Source organism: Kogia breviceps, chromosome 15 (genome assembly GCF_026419965.1).
Source record: "Kogia breviceps isolate mKogBre1 chromosome 15, mKogBre1 haplotype 1, whole genome shotgun sequence".
NCBI classification, from domain to species: Eukaryota; Metazoa; Chordata; class Mammalia; order Artiodactyla; family Physeteridae; genus Kogia; species Kogia breviceps.
In genome coordinates this window covers 74,585,405-74,602,990 of record NC_081324.1, presented here as the reverse complement: position 1 = coordinate 74,602,990, position 17,586 = coordinate 74,585,405, and the positions used below count along the sequence as shown (strand labels likewise).

Sequence of the window (17,586 nt, the reverse complement as noted above, 5' to 3'; positions counted from 1 at the left end):
CTGCTTATGAAAAGTATGTATCAAGCAGTCGATGGTATGATAGTTGAATAAAGGATGTTCTTTTTGCAGGTGCCTGTTACGATACAGTGAACAACATGCTGTGGACATGCTCGAATGACTATATCGATCAATGGTGTAATCCTGGGAATCAGGCCTTCCATTACGTCTGTCAGAGACTTGGAGTCAGCCATATCATCACTGAGCCGAAAGGTGAGGTGCACTCATAGTCCTACAGGAAGAGATTTTTCCCCCATGAAATAGGAGCGAGTACAGCAGCATTAGTAAGTGGGAACATAGCCCAAGCAGCAAAATGTGTCAACAGCCTTCCCTCTTTGAATTTAGAAACCTAGAATTCTTATTATCTGATTGGTTTATGATTAAGCAAATAAATGTGTAAATAAATAGAACTTTTGAGGTGGTCCACAGACTTTTTTTTTTTTTTTTTTTCGGTACGCAGGCCTCTCACTGTTGTGGCCTCTCCCGTTACGAAGCACAGGCTCCGGAAGTGCAGGCTCAGCAGCTATGGCTCACGGGCCTAGCCGCTCCGCGGCATGTGGTATCCTCCTGGACCGGGGCATGAACCTATGTCCCCTGCATCGGCAGGCGGACTCTCAACCACTGTGCCACCAGGGAAGCCCCCACAGACTTTTTTAAAGGAAAATTGTTATGTCCCTTCTGAAATTGTCAGAACTTTGGGACAGAAGTTCATTCTTTATTTGTACTTGGCATGGGATTATATATGCTGTTATAATGTTTTGCATTAATAACAACTGACTTATACACAAACTTACAATTTTGTTGTTGTTGTTGTACGCGGGCCTCTCACTGTTGTGGCCCCTCCCGTTGCAGAGCACAGGCTCTGGACGCACAGGCTCAGTGGCCATGGCTCACGGGCCCAGCCGCTCCGCGGCATGTGGAATCTTCCTGGACCAGGACACGTACCCGTGTTCAGCAGGCAGATTCTCAACCACTGCACCACCAGGGAAGCCCAAACTTACAATTTTGATAGACTATTTGGTAAAGGACCTTTATATTTCTTAATATTAATATTCTTAATATAAGTTAATATTAACATAAAATCTTTTGACTTCAAAGTCAACTATAGTGGTATATATGGTGTAGTGAGTAGCTCAGCAAATCCTCTCCTGATAAAGCAATGATAAAATGGACTGAATTACCAAAAATAACTATTTCTATAAAATTAAAATGCCAACTAAAAAAAAAATTAACTATTTCTAGGCTCTGGAAGTTGACCAAAGGCATATACCAAATTGAGATGTGGTATTCATAAAAAAAAAAACAAAACACTGAACTTTGGCTACGAACGGTAGAAGTCTGTGATGTTCTTAGCTGCGGACACTCCTGTCCCCTACCTTAAGCTCGGTCAGTGCAGTAATTCCATCAGGGTGGGGCAGATCATGGAAGCCAGCAGCTTGACTGCCAGAAGGGGCTGACTGATTTGGAGCACAGCATGGAAAAAAACTCACACACAGCAGCAATGTCAGTAACAGTAGTGGTCTTGGTGGCAAACAAACAGAGACAACCGGTGGCTGAGCTCGCCTGAGGTTGTGGTCCTGGTTGGGCAAGCATCAAACCAGCAAACTAGCCAGAAATTTACTAGTGAGATGTGGGTAGTGAGAAAGCTACAAAGGCCCTTCGTAAGCTCCCCAGACACCTGCATAGAAGAAGCCAGAGAAGGCCCAAGCTGTTCACACAAGCCTGGCTGAAAATGAGCCTGCATACACATGCAGAGATTTGAGAGGTCCCACAGAAGGTGAAAACCACGGAATAGTTTAAAACTGCCTAAACTTTGATGTGCTTTCCCCAGAAAACGTGGCTCCATCCAGGGTGGAAGTATTACTGGCTCAGGGTGTTTGAGCACAACCTCTGACTCAGACGAGGTAACCACTAGTGGAAGGCAGGCTTAAAAATAAAAATGAGAATAATAAAAATAAATGAAAGAAAGTAAAATAGAAATAAGAATAGAAATAGAAATAGAAATATATAGAAAATATATATAGAAAAATAGAAATAAGAATTTAAGAAAACAAAGTGAGTGGAGAAATAAGTAGCTAAACACTGCAGGCAAAACTCAGATATTAGACTTAGCAGATGAAGACTTCAAAGCAGCCTTTAGAAATAAATTCAAAGAACTAAAGGAAACCATGTTTAAAAGATTAAAGAAAAGTATGATGACCATGATTAAACAGAGAATTTCAACACAGAATTTATTGTAAAAAAGGATGAAGAACCAGTTGGAAATTCTTGATTTGAAAAGTTCAATGACTGAAGAGAAAAAAAATCACTGGAGTAGCTCTATAGCAGATTTGAGATGGTGGGAGAAATAATCAGCAAACTTGGATATAGATGGATAGAGTTATCCTATCTGAAGAATAGAAGAAGACACTTTTAAGGAACACTGGTCAGATATTTTGTAGAATTTCCCTCAATTTGGAGTCATCTGTTGTTTTCTCCTTTAAAACTGAGTTTATAGATTTGGGGGAAGAATACCACAGAGGTGAAGTGCTTTTCTCATTACATCATATCACAGGGTACATGATAGCAACATGACTTATTACTAGTGATATTAAAATTGATCACTTTGTTTAAATGCCGGCTTTCTTCACTGCAAAGTGAAGAAAGCTTCTTCCCCTTCCATATTCAATTTGTTAGAAGCAAGACATTAAGCCCACATTCATGGGAAGGGGAATTAAGCTCCACCTCCTGGAAGGAAAAACATCAGAGACACATGTTAATTACCACAGTAATTAATATTTTGGAGGAGGTGATACTTTGAGACTTTGGAATTATCTATTAGATTTTCTGTTTCTTCTTGTGTTCATCTTGGTAGTTGTATCTTTCTAGAAATTTGTGCATTTTATCTAAGTTTTCTTATTTGTTAGCATAAAGTTGCTCCTAGTATTATAATTAGTTTAATTTTTATAGGCTCAGTAATAATTTCTCTGCTTTCACTCTTGATTTTGGTATTTGTATAAATTTACTAAAAAACATTGTTTTGGGGCTTCCCTGGTGGCACAGTGGTTGAGGGTCTGCCTGCCAATGCAGGGGACACGGGTTCGTGCCCTGGTCCAGGAGGATCCCACATGCCGCAGAGTGGCTAGGCTGCTGAGCCTGCACATCTGGGGCCTGTGCTCTGCAGCGGGAGAGGCCACAGCAGTGAGAGGCCCGCATACCACAACAAAAAACAAAAAACATTGTTTTGTGCACTTAGAATGGGTGAACTTCAGAGTATGTGTAAATTGTATCTTGTAGAACAGCAAAAAAGAAGAAATTTATATATTGTGACTCCCTAATTATTATCTCCAAGCCTCTTGCCTCAACTCCAGTCTATGTATTCGTCTCCACTTGGATATCTAACATCTTCAACTTAACATGTCAAAAACAAACTGCCTGTATCTCCCCCCTACAAATCTACACCTACCGAGTCCTCCATATTCCAGTATATGGATCACTATTCTTTCATATGCTCAGACCAAAAAATTACAGTTATCTTTGACTTTCTTTCTCTAATACCCCATATCCAAATGGACATCAGCAAATCCTGTCAGCTCCCATCAAGATGTATTCCAAGTCAAACCATGTCCCTCTATCTCTGCTGCTACAACTCTAGTCTAGGCCATCATCTTCACCCAGATTATCATAGTAGCCCCCTCACTGGTCTTCCTATTTCCCCTGCAGTTGCCCTCCTCCACCCTGCTTAAGCTTATCTCCACACAGCAGCCAGAGTCTTTTACAATCTACATGGTCAGATCTGTCACTTTTCTGCTCAGACACCGCCACTGACTTCCCATCTAACTCAGAATGAAATTTAAAGACCTCAGTTATTTGGGTAGATCCCAAAGCTACCTTTCAAAAAGTGTTTGGTGAAGAGGAACAATACTAACCTGAATTCTGTTGTTGTAAGATCAAGGACTCATAAAGGCACAGAAGAGAGGGGCACCCAGCCAGGCCTCAGGGTTAATATGCAATTGAAAAGTTTAGCTTTGGCAAGGTTTACCTTCCAATAGGTTTTCCTTCCAATAGGTTTTCCTTGAGTCCTTTCCTCATAGCTCATGGTGCCCACGATGCTTTCACAGCTCTAAGGTTACCCCACCCAAGCCTGACTCTCCAAGGTTACCTACTTTCTTGTTTCTTTTATGCAGTTCATTTCAGCTGGTTTAAGGAAAAAAGCAATCTTTTTTTTCTGTACTTTGCCTGTTTAGATTATTTTCACCTCCATTCCCTGAATGTCTATAAGTATCATGAGGCATTTATTATTATGTAAGAGGATGCTTGTCAGTTCTCTTTAACCAAGGTTGAACTGATGTCTGTCTAGGCTGTGGTGACTAAATGAGATCAAAATGTTTGAGGTACCATGGGAGGAGATATTTCTCGGCTGGGGAGCGTGGTGGGTTTTACCAGAGAGAAGGCATAGAAGATGAAGAGATTTTTCTAGAATAGTTACCACCATGGGATCTGAGCTGAGATGGCCTGAATTCAAATCCCAGCTCTACCATTTAGTAGCTGTGTGACCTAGGGTGAGTTATTGAATCTCTCTAATTCTTGAGTCACTCCTCTGCAAAACAGAGCTAAAATAGTCTAAGTTGATAATGATATTGTAAGGTAAAGCATGTAAAGCATTCGGCCCATTGTCTAGCATATAGAAAGGACTCAAGAAGTGGTAGCTACTTATGCTCTTTTAAAAAATGGAAATTCCCAAGTGTTTTCATCCCAGCATTCTGTGGCAGGGGAAAGGGTTCTCCAGCAGTAGTGGGAGAGATTGGAGCCAAGATAGTCTCTTCTGGTGTGCGTGCACCTTTTGCAGGTCAGAGGTATGTTCCTTGGTGGCCACCCAGAGATGTCTTTCCTCACTGACTTTCCTTTTCGTCTTCTAGAAGAGGCTATAACCACGAATGAGGTTATAAACCAATTATTGCACCACGTTGGTGCGATGTGCATACACCAACTCAATCTTCTTGCTACCAACCCCAATCTTCCAATCACAAGTGTCTTGGGCAAGCAGCATCCAATTGAAGCACACCATCTTAGCAGTATTTGTGACATTATGGAGAAGGCCATGGTTAATGGAGACACCTGTATCATACGCTGCATTCTCGTTGTCTTTCAGGTAAATACACTGTTTTGAGATAAATAAGAGAGAAAAAGAAACACAAACCTTGGCTTCAGTCAGCTAATTTCTACCAGAAGAAAAATGTAATAACATTCCTGTTTTGCATCTTACCACATTCTAATCCTGTAATTAGAATTATCATCATATTCATAGCACTGCAGTTAATGGAGTATTGCTATATGTATTGATAGCTCATTGCAATTAATATATATAAAATATTTACTGTAATTATACCATTACACAATAGAAGCGATTGTGGTTAAAAATCCACCTGGATATTTATTCATAAGAATAACTAGCGTGAAAAAAAAAAGAATAACTAGATGTTCTTTCTTCATAGGGATAATTTTATCCCCAGTAGAATTAGCATTTTCAGATATACCCCTTATGTTTCTGTAGGTGGTGTTTAAATTTTTCTTCAGCCCACAAACTGAAAGGAATCGAGACATCATTCGACGGTCGGGGTTGCTTCTTTGGCAGTTGTTGATGGCACCAAAAGATCAAATTTGTCCTGAAATTCAGAAGGAAGTCTGCCTTGCCATCAGGTAATCAGCACCTCGTTTTCTCAGTGCTCTCTGCAGAAGGCTTCTCCTGCACTGCCTTGTAACTTTCCCTTCAGACTGGTTGCCTGGATGTCTCTTACCCCATCCCACAGTCAGGACCTCACGTGTAGAGGATAATTTAACTGGAGAGAAGTTTGTGGCCCCACTCCCAGAGGACTCAAGCTGTCTATGTACATACACTCCTCATCTCACTTTCGGATCTTAAAACAGGACCAGAAAAAATCCCTTTAAATAGATATTTTGGTGGTTTGCAAGTGGATGTTCTTCTCATTTGGGTCAAAGTGTGGCAAGGTGGTTAAGAAACAGGCTTTGGCAGCAGATAGACCTGGATTCTAGTCTTTGCTCTGCCACTGACTTCCCAAATGATTTTTTGGCACATTCTGTATACAGCTGGTTTGACTAGGTTGACTTTTTTTTAAATTAATTTTTATTGGGGTATAGTTGCTTTATAATGTTGTGTTAGTTTCTACTGTACAACAAAGTGAATCAGCTATACGTATACATATCTCCCCTCTTTTTTGGATTTCCATACATTGACTTTTTATAGCTCAGTTCTCTTTAACCAGTTCTGCATCTAGCCTCAGATAAGTTATCATTTTGGTAATTCACAAATATGAGAAGGAGAGGGATACTGTTTATCAGGGAGGTCATTGGACTACATCACAACAGTGAATTTAGTTTCAGTTGCTTTCTTAGGGGTGAAACTGTACTCAAACTGGCATCTTTTAATAAAAATTTAAATATTTAGAGTTGGGATTTTCTAGAACGTGTTTAAAAGCTTTTTGACTTTTCTGTCATTTCAGCTCTGGTTTAAATATCTTGTACCCAGGTGAAACTGAAATCAATAACTTACTTAAACTGGTCTTAACAGAAGGTGAGAATTATCCTTTAATTACCCTTGAAAAAACATCCTTTTTTGTCCCTAAGGAAATGACTGAATTTTAATTTTTTTTTCTTCATATCTGTTAGTCAACATTATTTTATAACTTCCCTCTTAGGACTGCTTTTGCTGCATTGCATAAGTTTTGGGTCATGATGTTTTTGTTGTCATTTGTTTATATGTATTTTTTTATTTCCTCCTTGATTTCTTCAGTGATCCTTGGTTATTTAGTAGCAGATTGTTAAGCTCGTGTGTTTGTGTTTTCTATAGTTTTTTTCCTGTAATTGATTTCTAATCTCATAGTGTTGTGACTGGAAGATACGCTTGATATGATTTCAGTTTTCTTAAATTTACCGAGGCTTGATCTCAGTGTTATTTTTTAAATGCACATATGCCAACACTTAAGCTAGATTGAAAGCAGAAACCATGTTCTATGTATTGTCAAGCTTTATAAACCTCTTTCTATCCCCACTGTGTAGCATAGTGTACCTGACTGTAGATGTTTAATGAATGAACATTAAAGATAATGATTTCTTGGGATTTCTAAACCAGTTTTTCCCCACGCATTAAAATCCAACTTTTAAAGTTAGACTCAATGACAACGACAAAATTCACCATGTTAAAGACACCCTTCATTTATAAGCGACATTAGTTTGAGGAATTAGAAATCACACTTCCTGAAATGTCAAGACAGTAACTACACTTAAATCAGGGTGTACTCGTTAAAGAAAGTCTGATTGGTTGTGATATAGTTTTTGCTGCTGTTGTTTGTGTGAGTACATACGCCTGGTGCCCCTAGATTGTCGACAGTCTGCTCATTTTAAAACTTCTAAAAAATAACATCAGTTTTCTAAGTGTAATTATCAAGGCAGTTTATGGAGCTTTGTTCTGTGTTAGGAGAGAGAAACAGCGGCCTCTCCCAGCTGCGGGATGTGATCCTAACCAATTTAGCTGAACAGCTTCAAAACAACCGATTTGGCAGTGAGGAGGATGATCATTACAGGTGATGTTATGTTATGTTATTCACTGCTAGCCTTTTCTGTGTGTTTTTCTCAGTAATTAATTTACAGTTAAATGTGTTTGATCAACTTTAGTCTCCTATAATACCTTATATGACAATTGGCGTGTTAAGTCTAACCTGTGGATCAGTTGAAAGATAATAAATCCCACAGTTGCCCTAGGAAATGATAATAGCACATTTCAGTTTAATGAGTAAAATAACTTGAGCCTGGAAGAAGGGTACTTAGCAGAAATAACAGGTGGAGCTTATTTAAGAAATCTTAGTGAAGGGTGTCATCAAATTGCTAGTCTGTGAGAGAGGGTGAAGGTGTGGTTCCAGCTGGTGAGGGGAAGAAGGTGTGTCTCTCAAGCTATTTATAAAATACTTGAACTAGGTGCTTAAGTACCATTGTGTTTCCATAAATTTGATTTAGATAATATACCTAGTTGTTAGAATCATTACTGAGTAAGATGGTTTACTTAGAGAACCAGTGAATTTTGTATCTTCTATTTGTCATCTTGTACCCATTGTATAAATTTTATCCTTTTATTATTAAACCATTAGTATCTTATTGTTACATTTTTCCTGCATTTTAAAGACTAAATGACGAACTTTTACACTACATTCTGAAGATTGTTGTACGAGAATCCTGTATCTTAATCACCAAGTGCCAAACTGTCTCTAAAGATGATTTTCAAAAACTCCTTTCAACTGTGCCTGTAAGTAAAAATGTGTTTAATGAAAGCAAAATTATATCAAGTTTCCCTGTTTTCATTTTACTGTATTGAAGTGTGTGTGGACACACATACTTATACTTTGCAAGGACAGACTTAATTGATGAAAGTCAACGAATGACTGTGCTTGTCTTAGAAATGTAGAACTAGACAAATCCACTTCAAGTACTTTCTCCAAAGACTTTATTCCTCCTGCTTAAATGTCTTGATGCAATAAATTGTTAGACTGAATTTGGCTGTTTTCATTGTGTTTAAAATACTGGGTATTTCCCTTCTATTAATTTTTAATTTAATATTGTTTTCTAAACCATCAGTGTTTTACAGAGACTGATAAGAAGTAAAAGATTCTTTTAAGGGTTTGGGTAGAGTCTTCTCTCATGGAGATGCATGTGAGGGGGAGAGTGGGTAGGAAGAATTAATTATTAAGAGGCAAAAATTCAAGTATCGGAGCGATTAGTGAGAAGTATGTAGCAGAAGGCAGAAAGTTATGGTAAATGTGTCAAATTATGTATCAAAAGCCATGTGGAAATAAGTCACCTGAGAAACTAACTTGGTCTGTTTTCTGTACTTTCTCTTTTGCTTCCCTTGTCGAAATCTTTAAAAAACATGAGGATTACATGAGCCCTTCTTTCAGTAGGGTTTAGGTCATTTAAATGCCCTTATTTGTATTAAAGGCTGCATCCTCCTGCCTGCGCTATCTGATGGCAGTTCAGAACCACCTTCTCAGTAACACTGTTTTGATTAAACCTGATGAGAATGATGACAGTGACAACTCCTTGCAGGGAGAGACATTGAAGGTACAGGTAAACACCAAGCTTTATTCTAACGATGCTTTCTACCTAGTGTGTAAAGCACAGCTTAAACGGCTAAATTTCTGTGTATTATGACGTCAGATTTCACCATGTGGCTTGTATTTTTGTGCGAGGTAATAGGTCGCTCATTTCATAGATTTTTATGTCATTGCACAGTGGTTACCATATTTGTGACACTCTCATGATGTGTTATCCACGTGCTCCCGTGAGTCTTTTTGTGCCTTTGTTTATTTTCATCTCTTTTTAAGAACTATAAAATATGGCACTTACAGGTGATCTCATACGTACCTGAAAGTTTTGTATATAAATATATATATATATATCTGTATGTATATGTATATATGTATATAGATGTAGATAAATCAGGGAGCATAACATTTTAAACAGTTTTGACATTTTGGCTGGTTTATTATGTTCTCTTTTTTTTTTTTTTTTTTTTTTTTTTTTTTTTTTTTTCCGGAGCACAGGCTCCGGACGCGCGGGCCCAGCCGCTCCGCGGCATGTGGGATCTTCCCGGACCGGGGCACGAACCCGCGTCCCCTGCATTGGCAGGCGGACTCTCAACCGCTGCGCCACCAGGGAAGCCCTATTATGTTCTCTTGATTCAAATAATTTAAAAAGGTGATAATTTTCTCACAGTCCTTATGTTGAATAATTTCTGAACCTATAGTTCATTCCATTTTCAGTGATTATTTTTAAGTTAGCTTCTGTGTAAACTCAATAATTTGTTCCCACATGGCAATTTATAGCAATCCACAGATTTTTTTTTTTATAGCTGTGGTTGTTATAATTTTGACAGATGCTTGAGGCTGTTGTTTGCATTGTTCTTCAGAATTTTATCTTTGTGGGAGAATTAGAGGAATCAATAACTTGATTCTTCCTTAAAATGTTGACTAAAACACACTAAAAAATTAACTAAGGAGGCCATAGTTAAAGATAAAAACCACTCTAGTTTGCCCTTTTCTTACCCCTTTTATGCATATATACTATATAAATAAGAGATTTCACATATCTGCTAGTTCATATTTATGGGTTTATCTCATTATGTAATCAATTTTTAAACAGGCAGAAATACCTGAATTAATCATTTAAATTGCTGACACTATTAACTTATCTTGCCTTAGTTTCCTAATCAGTAAAAAGGGGCCATAACATCTCCCTTGTGAGGCTGCAGTGAGGATTAGAGCTGAGGCCTGTGCAGTAGCTGGATGTGCTGCTGCCGGCATGTAGTCAGTAGATGAAGGCTGATAGGATTAGTATGACTTAAGCCATGATTTTTCTCATCTAGTCAGTTCAGAATTCCTTTTCTCTTAATGATAAAAATATCTAAATAATACCCCAAAAAGACTCCAGAAAATTCCAGCAATGAAAACCAATGTTTTTTATTTGAAAGGCTAAATGTTATAAATTCTTAATTAACCCATGGAAGGAAATACTCTTGGTAAAGGCAGAGTAGGCTGGCTTGTCTAGGAATTCTGGGAAAAATAAAAGATATAGATTTCACCTAAAGGGTTAGTTTGGTTGTATTTTTTTCCCTAAAAGAAAATAACTGTAAACCAAACATTTCTATGATCTTAACTAGTGTTTCTTAACACATTATTTAGTATTTGTACTCCCATGAACTCTCCAATAGTTATTGTTAATGTTTAATAGCCTGAAACTGCCTGCTACTTTAGTTGAATTTTTTAACTTGCCTCTTTTCAAGTGTAATGGTTTAAATCATTAAGTAAAAAGGTCCCTTGTACTGTTTCAGAATGTTGTGTTTTTGTCTCATTTTATTCACCGCCTATACATGCGCCTTTTACTGTTCTGTTTTTCTCTTTAGCTATCCTCATACCACCCAAGGCAATCTTCCACCTGGACATTTTCTGGGCTGCCACCGGGAGCTCTCTTGTGCTGGAGGGGATGGGAGAAATGCCTTTTCTCCTGGGGACTCGGTGTGCTCCCCGTGAAATACTGCGTATTTCTGTCAGCACTCCAGACCTTAGCCTCCCAACTCAAATTGTTACTTGCCATCCTAGCGGAATTTACTGCTTTGGGCTTATCCTGGCCACCTCATTATTTAATTTGGAAATGCATCATTAAATACATCATTTCATGTTGTCATTGTAAGTGTATATTCATCACAAAGCTTAAAAATAATTTTATGATATTTTCTACCTAGGAGCTAAAGGTCAGTATTTTGGCTCTTGCCACCCAAATCCTGACTGGATGTGATGAAGTGTTGGAAATGCTACAGCAGGTCACAACTGCCCTCATAAATAGTGACATAGCTGACCGGGAGCAGAGGTGAGGAAATGGGGTGTGAACTGTGACCTGCTGCCATTCAGGAAGAAGAATTTGCTTATGAAAGGGAAATCTTTTAGAAGAGAACATCAAATGTTCATTTAATATAGAGGGATTTTTGTGAGAATAGGTTGAAATGGCAAGTGTTTCAAAGCCAGACACAGTTGAACTTTCAATTAATGGTGCTTTTAGATGGGACTGGGCTGACAGCCATGATCTAAGGGTAGCACGGTGTGGTGGACACCATCGTCTCTGTCACTTGGGTCTTCTACCATCATCACTTCCAAATTGGCCTTTCCTTTAATTATCTAACTCAGCACTATGTGCACTTAGTTCCCTTATGGTAAGTACTTTAGGGAGGTAGAAGTGACTAAGTGATACAGATAATTAACTGCTATGCAAAAGATGACACTGACATGATATCTCAAGAGTTTACTGTAATTTTATTTCTCCAAATACAGGAGTAATCTGTGTAGAGGGTAAACTTCTCTTTCCTAGTACTAAAGTTCTTTCTCCATACTCCCCATTAAAATTTCTGCTGTGGTTTGTTGTCAAAGATGAGTTACATCCTGTGTTTATTGATGATTTCAGTGTTGAGATGTTGATCTGAAACAATCATGCAGTGTGTTTTTCCTCCAGTAACCCTGTCTGTCCCATGTCCCTGTTTCTCACTCACTCCCAGAGAGTAGGTGGGCAGGTTGGAACTGAGAACAATATAATCCAGAAAGGTGTTGCACTGGGGCTTGTTAGGACGTGTAAGGTTCACTGCTGGCACGTGGTGCAGATCTGCCCTGGGGAGGAAGTACAGTCTGAGAGCTGGGGAGATGTGGGGTTTGTTTCCGGTTCCAGCCCCAGTACCCTAAGCAGTTTTAGAGAATTTACATAACGCACATGTTTCTTCGGGTGAGTCGTATACCTTAATTCTTCTAGCAGAGGATTGGGATATTAAGAGTGTGATATTAGGTGATCATTTCATAGTATACACATATATCAAATCATTAATTGTACATCTTAAATTTATAAAGTGATGTCAGTTATATATCAATAAAACCAGAGGGGGGGGGAAAGAACGTGATTTTAAAGGCAGATTAAAAATCTGCCTGCCTCTGTCCCCCACATGAACCAGTTTCTCTAGGCCAGAAGTGGGTATTGCTGCTCTGAGCAGCTGAGTCAGTGTTGTAAGCCATTCACTGGCTCCTTATAAGGGACTCAGTGCAGCACTGTGATCTGCAGCCCCAGAGGCAAGGAGACTTGGCAGGTGGTAACTAGAGTAGCTGTTTGCATTTTAGAACCCATTTATAAAGTGCTTCGAAGGTGCTGTGAAATGCACCATGTAAACTTTTTGGGGGGCAAAATCACAGGTCAGAGGTGAAATCTATTACTAGATTTCTGTTCTCTCCCTCTCCCTCATGGTAGGTGGGAAATTTGTAGACTGAATTGCTGTAAAGGTAAGTGCTTAGCTAGTTTAAGGAGGTGCAGTTTAAGAGAATTTGTCAGATAAGAATGATAATAGCTGGGCTTCCCTGGTGGCGCAGTGGTTGAGAGTCCGCCTGCCAATGCAGGGGACGCAGGTTCGTGCCCCGGTCTGTGAAGATCCCACATGCCGCAGAGCGGCTAGGCCTGTGAGCCATGGCCGCTGAGCCTGCGCGTCCGGAGTCTGTGCTCCGCAATGGGAGAGACCACAACAGTGAGACGCCTGCGTACCTCAAAAAAAAAAAAAAAAAAAAAAAAAAGAATGATAATAGCGTCTTTGCATGCTTGGGAACTGCTTAAGCTGTGTGTTTTCTTGAACTTTTGTAGGTTAAAAGGCTTGGAACAAGTTACTAAGGCTACTATGCTCGGTCACCTTCTTCCTGTGTTACTGACCTCCCTGATGCATCCAAATTTACAGACTCTGACCATGGCCGATGCCCTGATGCCTCAGCTAGTGCAGCTGGTACTTTATACCAGTCAGGTATGATCCTAGGCATGCCAAAGTGAACTGCTCTTCAGGAGCAGGAAATAAAGCAAAATAAAGGTGGAATGAAGAAAAACATTGTGTCATAAAAATAAGCTGAAATATTAAAGGAGAACATTTAATTTGTTTGACTGAATTACTTACTGCAGTCTTTTAACAAATATTAATTTCCGGTCAGCTGTAAAAATGCTGTCTATGATGCAGCTGAGATTCTATCATTATATTTAGTCACCTGAGCCCTTGCTGGATATTGGTAACTAATATAAATGATATATTCCATTCCAGTGTTAAATAAAACAATATTAAATGGTCTAAGTAGCAAAGCATTTCTTAGTGAAAGAGAGCAGGCTAGGATTGTAAAAAGATGATTTAAGTGAGAATTCTAAGTTTGGCTGTAGTACCATCCCAATAACTGACAAGTAAGCACTTTAGGACATGATGATTTTGTGTTTCAGACGGCTTTGTTGCTCAAAACTCAGTGTCCGGTTTTTGCTGAGGTGGGCTGTTCCCCATGTGGTGCATCAGACCAGAAGGGCAGGCTGTTCCCTGATGAGAGGTAAGGGATGCTGCTTCCTTGCAGGAACCTCTGCCACATTTTCTTCCGGTGAAAGCCTAGTACTCCTTTTACAACAATGATTTTTCTAATTGGGAAAAGTAGGAGACTTCAGGGGCAAAATTTTACAGATAATTATAGAATTGCTTTGGAGATTATAGGAACAGGTTAGGACAAATTTCCCCACAGATCAGGAGATTAGTTCAAAACGGAAAAGTTCTCATATACAAATAATGGAGATGTTTGACTTTGGCAAACAGTTTGACAGTTTTTTCAAAAGTAAACATACATCTACCATATGACCCACCTATTCCACTTCTAGGTATGTACACAAAAGGAAAGAAAGCACCGATTCTTTGTGAAGTTTCATTAACAGCTTTAGTTAGAATAGGCTAAAACAAGAAACAACTTAAGTGTCCATCAGCAAGTAAAGGAGTAACACACTGTGGTCTATCCATACAATGGAATCCTACTCAGCAATAAAAAGGAGTGAACCACTGATATTTTCAACAACACAGATGAGTCTTAGAATACTTATGCTGAATGAAAGAACCCAGAGCCACCTAAGAAGTACAAACTGTGTGATTCTATTATATAAAACTCTAGAAAATACAAAGTAATTTCTAGTGAAAGAGAGCAAAGAAGTGATCACCTGGATTACTCCCTGGGGAATAGGGAGAGGTCTTATAGTTGGGGTTTGTGGTCAGGGGTAAGTGAAAAGGATCAAGGCAGTGACAGTCTTCTACACTTTAAATATATGCCATTTATTATATGTCAATTACATCTCACTAAAGCTGTCTTTAAAAGCATTGATCAGAAAGGAAGGACTTCCGGGTTTCTCTAGAGCAGCGTGCTGTCCAGTTGAGCTTTGTGCAGTGATGAAGATTTGTATCTCTGTTGTTCGGTGCTGTTAGCCACGGCCTCATGCTGTTACTGAGCACTTGCTGTGTGGCCAATGTGAACAAGAAACTGAATTTTACACTGTGTTTCATTTAGATTCAACTTAAATGGCCACATTTGACTACGTAGCCCCCACATTGGATAGCGCAGAGCTGAAAGGGAATAAGAGAATTCCACAAGAGCTAAGTTTAGGGTACAGGAGTTTGTATTCCACAGCCTTGGGCTGTGAAGTCCTTGAGAGTTCAAATACAGTAGAGAAGAGGACCTTTGAAGGCACTTTAGTAATAATTATAGTAAAAATAGTCATGCAGACTCATGGGTTTTTCAACAATTGACATTTAGATATAAACAAAAGGAAACTTTACAGGACACTTCCTGTGGGATTTGGAAAGTGGCCAGTCTTAAAGGTCTTTTACAGTATCTTCCCCCCCCCAACCCCCGCGCCCTGCCCCGCCCCGAGGAATTTAAAATGAGAGTTGGCAAGATCTTCTCCTGGATATGAATTGGGATTCCGCCTTGAAAAAAGGGGAGAAAATGCAAATGTATTGTCTAACAAAGAAAAAAGAACCTTAGATATAGGAATGTTAAAAATGTTTCTGGTTACAGTGTTGTCATACTGTATGTTGTGGAAAATTAAAGCAAAATTTCTTAACCTTTTGTATTTTATTGTGTATACATTTTCCTTTCCTTGCTGTTAAGCTCAATCACTTTCTCTTTGTCTGGTTTTAGAATGCTGGAAGAGAAGGAAGAGCCAGGGTTTCTCACTGGTTTAAAGATTCCTGCTCCATGGGCTGCTGGGAAGACGGTGGAAACAGTCCATCCTGTCAGAGACAACTATAAATTTAAAGAAACTGTCCATATCCCTGGAGCTCGCTGCCTGTACCTTAGATTCGATAGCAGATGCTCTTCACAATATGACTATGACAAAGTAAGCAAGAACTGATTTAGTATTGGTTTCACCCCTAATAAGCTGATTTCTCAGATGCTTCTTATTTTTCTTTGCTGCTGGTCACCATTCTTGACTTATTTCTGTCTGCAGATATCTCTTAGGAGAGCTTCCTAAGATAATGCCTTGAAGGGTAGTGACTGGGGGAGTCAGAGCCAGCACCTCTGCAGTCTAAGAACAGTGTTTTAATGACATGTTGAAAGTGGACTTTTGTAAGCTTTCAAAGATGTAGATCCAAGTCAAAGGAAATTTTCTTTTCCATGCTGTTTCACTCTTGCCTTCCCTCTGTGCTTGGAATTCCTGTAGATGTGGGTGTCCATTCAACTAAAAAGTTCTTACTGCCCAATTCTTGGGGCTTCTCATGTATCTTTTGGGGGAAGGTGGCTTTTTATTTTATTTTATTTATTATTATTATTTTTTTGCGGTATGCAGGCCTCTCACTGTTGTGGCCTCTCCCGCTGTGGAGCTCCGGACGCGCAGGCTCAGTGGCCATGGCTCACGGGCCCAGCCGCTCCGCGGCATGTAGGATCTTCCCGGACCAGGGCATGAATCTGTGTCCCCTGCATCGGCAGGTGGACTCTCAACCACTGCGCCACCAGGGAAGCCCAGAAGGTGGCTTTTTAGAAGGGTTTCAGATGTGCCTAGGATCTGGTTTATATTTATTTAAATTATTTGTTCTTTTTTGTCATTACCTCAGGACCCACATAGATTTAGAGGAAGTATAGTTTCCAACCTAGTGGCTGAACAATTATAAGTAAAAGGAAGCATTTTAGGGGTTGAAGTATTTTCTTCTGTCTCTAATTGTTACATTGTAAACCATCCTGTTGAACTTAAGAGGAAAGGCGTAACTTATAAGAACAACTGAAGGATTGTCTGATAGTCTTTTATGTATGCAGGATTTTTTTTTGTAGATTGTTAGCTATCTTGTCTTTCTCTCTGAACTGTAAGGGCAAATGGCCTTAAATCCCATCAAGGGAGAGTTTTAGGGTAAAAATAGGTAACTTCTTAACTGTATATACTGAGATAGTGAAACACATTATTGGGCAAGTTGTAGAATCCTCTTTCCCCTTATCTTTTAGGATAGTGAAGATTCCCAGATGTCTGGAGGGGTTTAAGACTTGCCCCTCAAACTCTCACCTTAGCTGGAAGCAAGAGAGTTTAGAAAATTCTTTAGTGGGCCTTTCAAAAAATATATCTCCTGGCATCAGTCCATCCTACTTAACAGCTCCTGGCAGTAGCTACCCCCATTTCCTACATTCAAATAATATGACTGTTTAAAAGGGAAATGGAAGAGATTGCCATTTTAGAGGGTGTCATTTTGTTTCTCCTTTAAAAAACAGTAACTTGCATCTTCTGATGTAAGCTAACCTCCACCTGCAGTAGACATTAGTGTTAAATGTGGAGGCTTATTACATGGATAAAAGTGACTCTTACTTTTCCAGTGGTCCCTGGCTGGTGTCCCCCAAAGGTGCAGAAGGGTAAGAAATCACAAAATGATTGAGCATCCAGTGCTAAAAGTGCAGCTTTTAAATCCAGACTGAGCTCAGAGGTGGTCAGTGTGCATTACAAGACAGAATTTGGTATATACAGAAGCCAGAGCCTTATTGTTCCTATGAAAGTACTTGAGTGCCAAATGATGTCTAAATGTTTTTTCCTCCATATTAGAAAGTTGGCTAGTTGTATGTAAATGAAAAGCTTTTATTGAAGAAAAATATTGATACATGAAAACTGACCCAAGAAGAAGCAGCCCCCTTTCTGGCCCAAATTTGTGTCATTTCTTTTTATACCATTAAGCAACATTCTAAGAATATATGGCTTATTTTC

At 39.2% G+C, this 17,586-nt stretch overlaps 1 protein-coding gene across 5 annotated transcripts in view; it reads left to right on the top strand.

Moving 5' to 3' along the window:
• HECTD4 (HECT domain E3 ubiquitin protein ligase 4) overlaps positions 1–17,586 on the top strand; it is a 190,698-nt gene that overhangs the window by 83,791 nt on the left and 89,321 nt on the right. For 3 of the 5 annotated variants that reach the window (XM_059040501.2, XM_059040499.2, XM_059040498.2), the window contains exons 11-21: positions 70–210; positions 4,896–5,128; positions 5,531–5,676; positions 6,498–6,568; positions 7,472–7,577; positions 8,173–8,293; positions 8,983–9,111; positions 11,285–11,409; positions 13,207–13,360; positions 13,819–13,919; positions 15,546–15,744. In XM_059040501.2, coding sequence (XP_058896484.1) covers positions 70–210; positions 4,896–5,128; positions 5,531–5,676; positions 6,498–6,568; positions 7,472–7,577; positions 8,173–8,293; positions 8,983–9,111; positions 11,285–11,409; positions 13,207–13,360; positions 13,819–13,919; positions 15,546–15,744 — 1,526 coding nt within the window. The remainder of the gene's footprint in view (positions 1–69; positions 211–4,895; positions 5,129–5,530; positions 5,677–6,497; positions 6,569–7,471; positions 7,578–8,172; positions 8,294–8,982; positions 9,112–11,284; positions 11,410–13,206; positions 13,361–13,818; positions 13,920–15,545; positions 15,745–17,586) is intronic. The other 2 variants (XM_059040502.2, XM_059040500.2) reach the window with 1 other exon arrangement.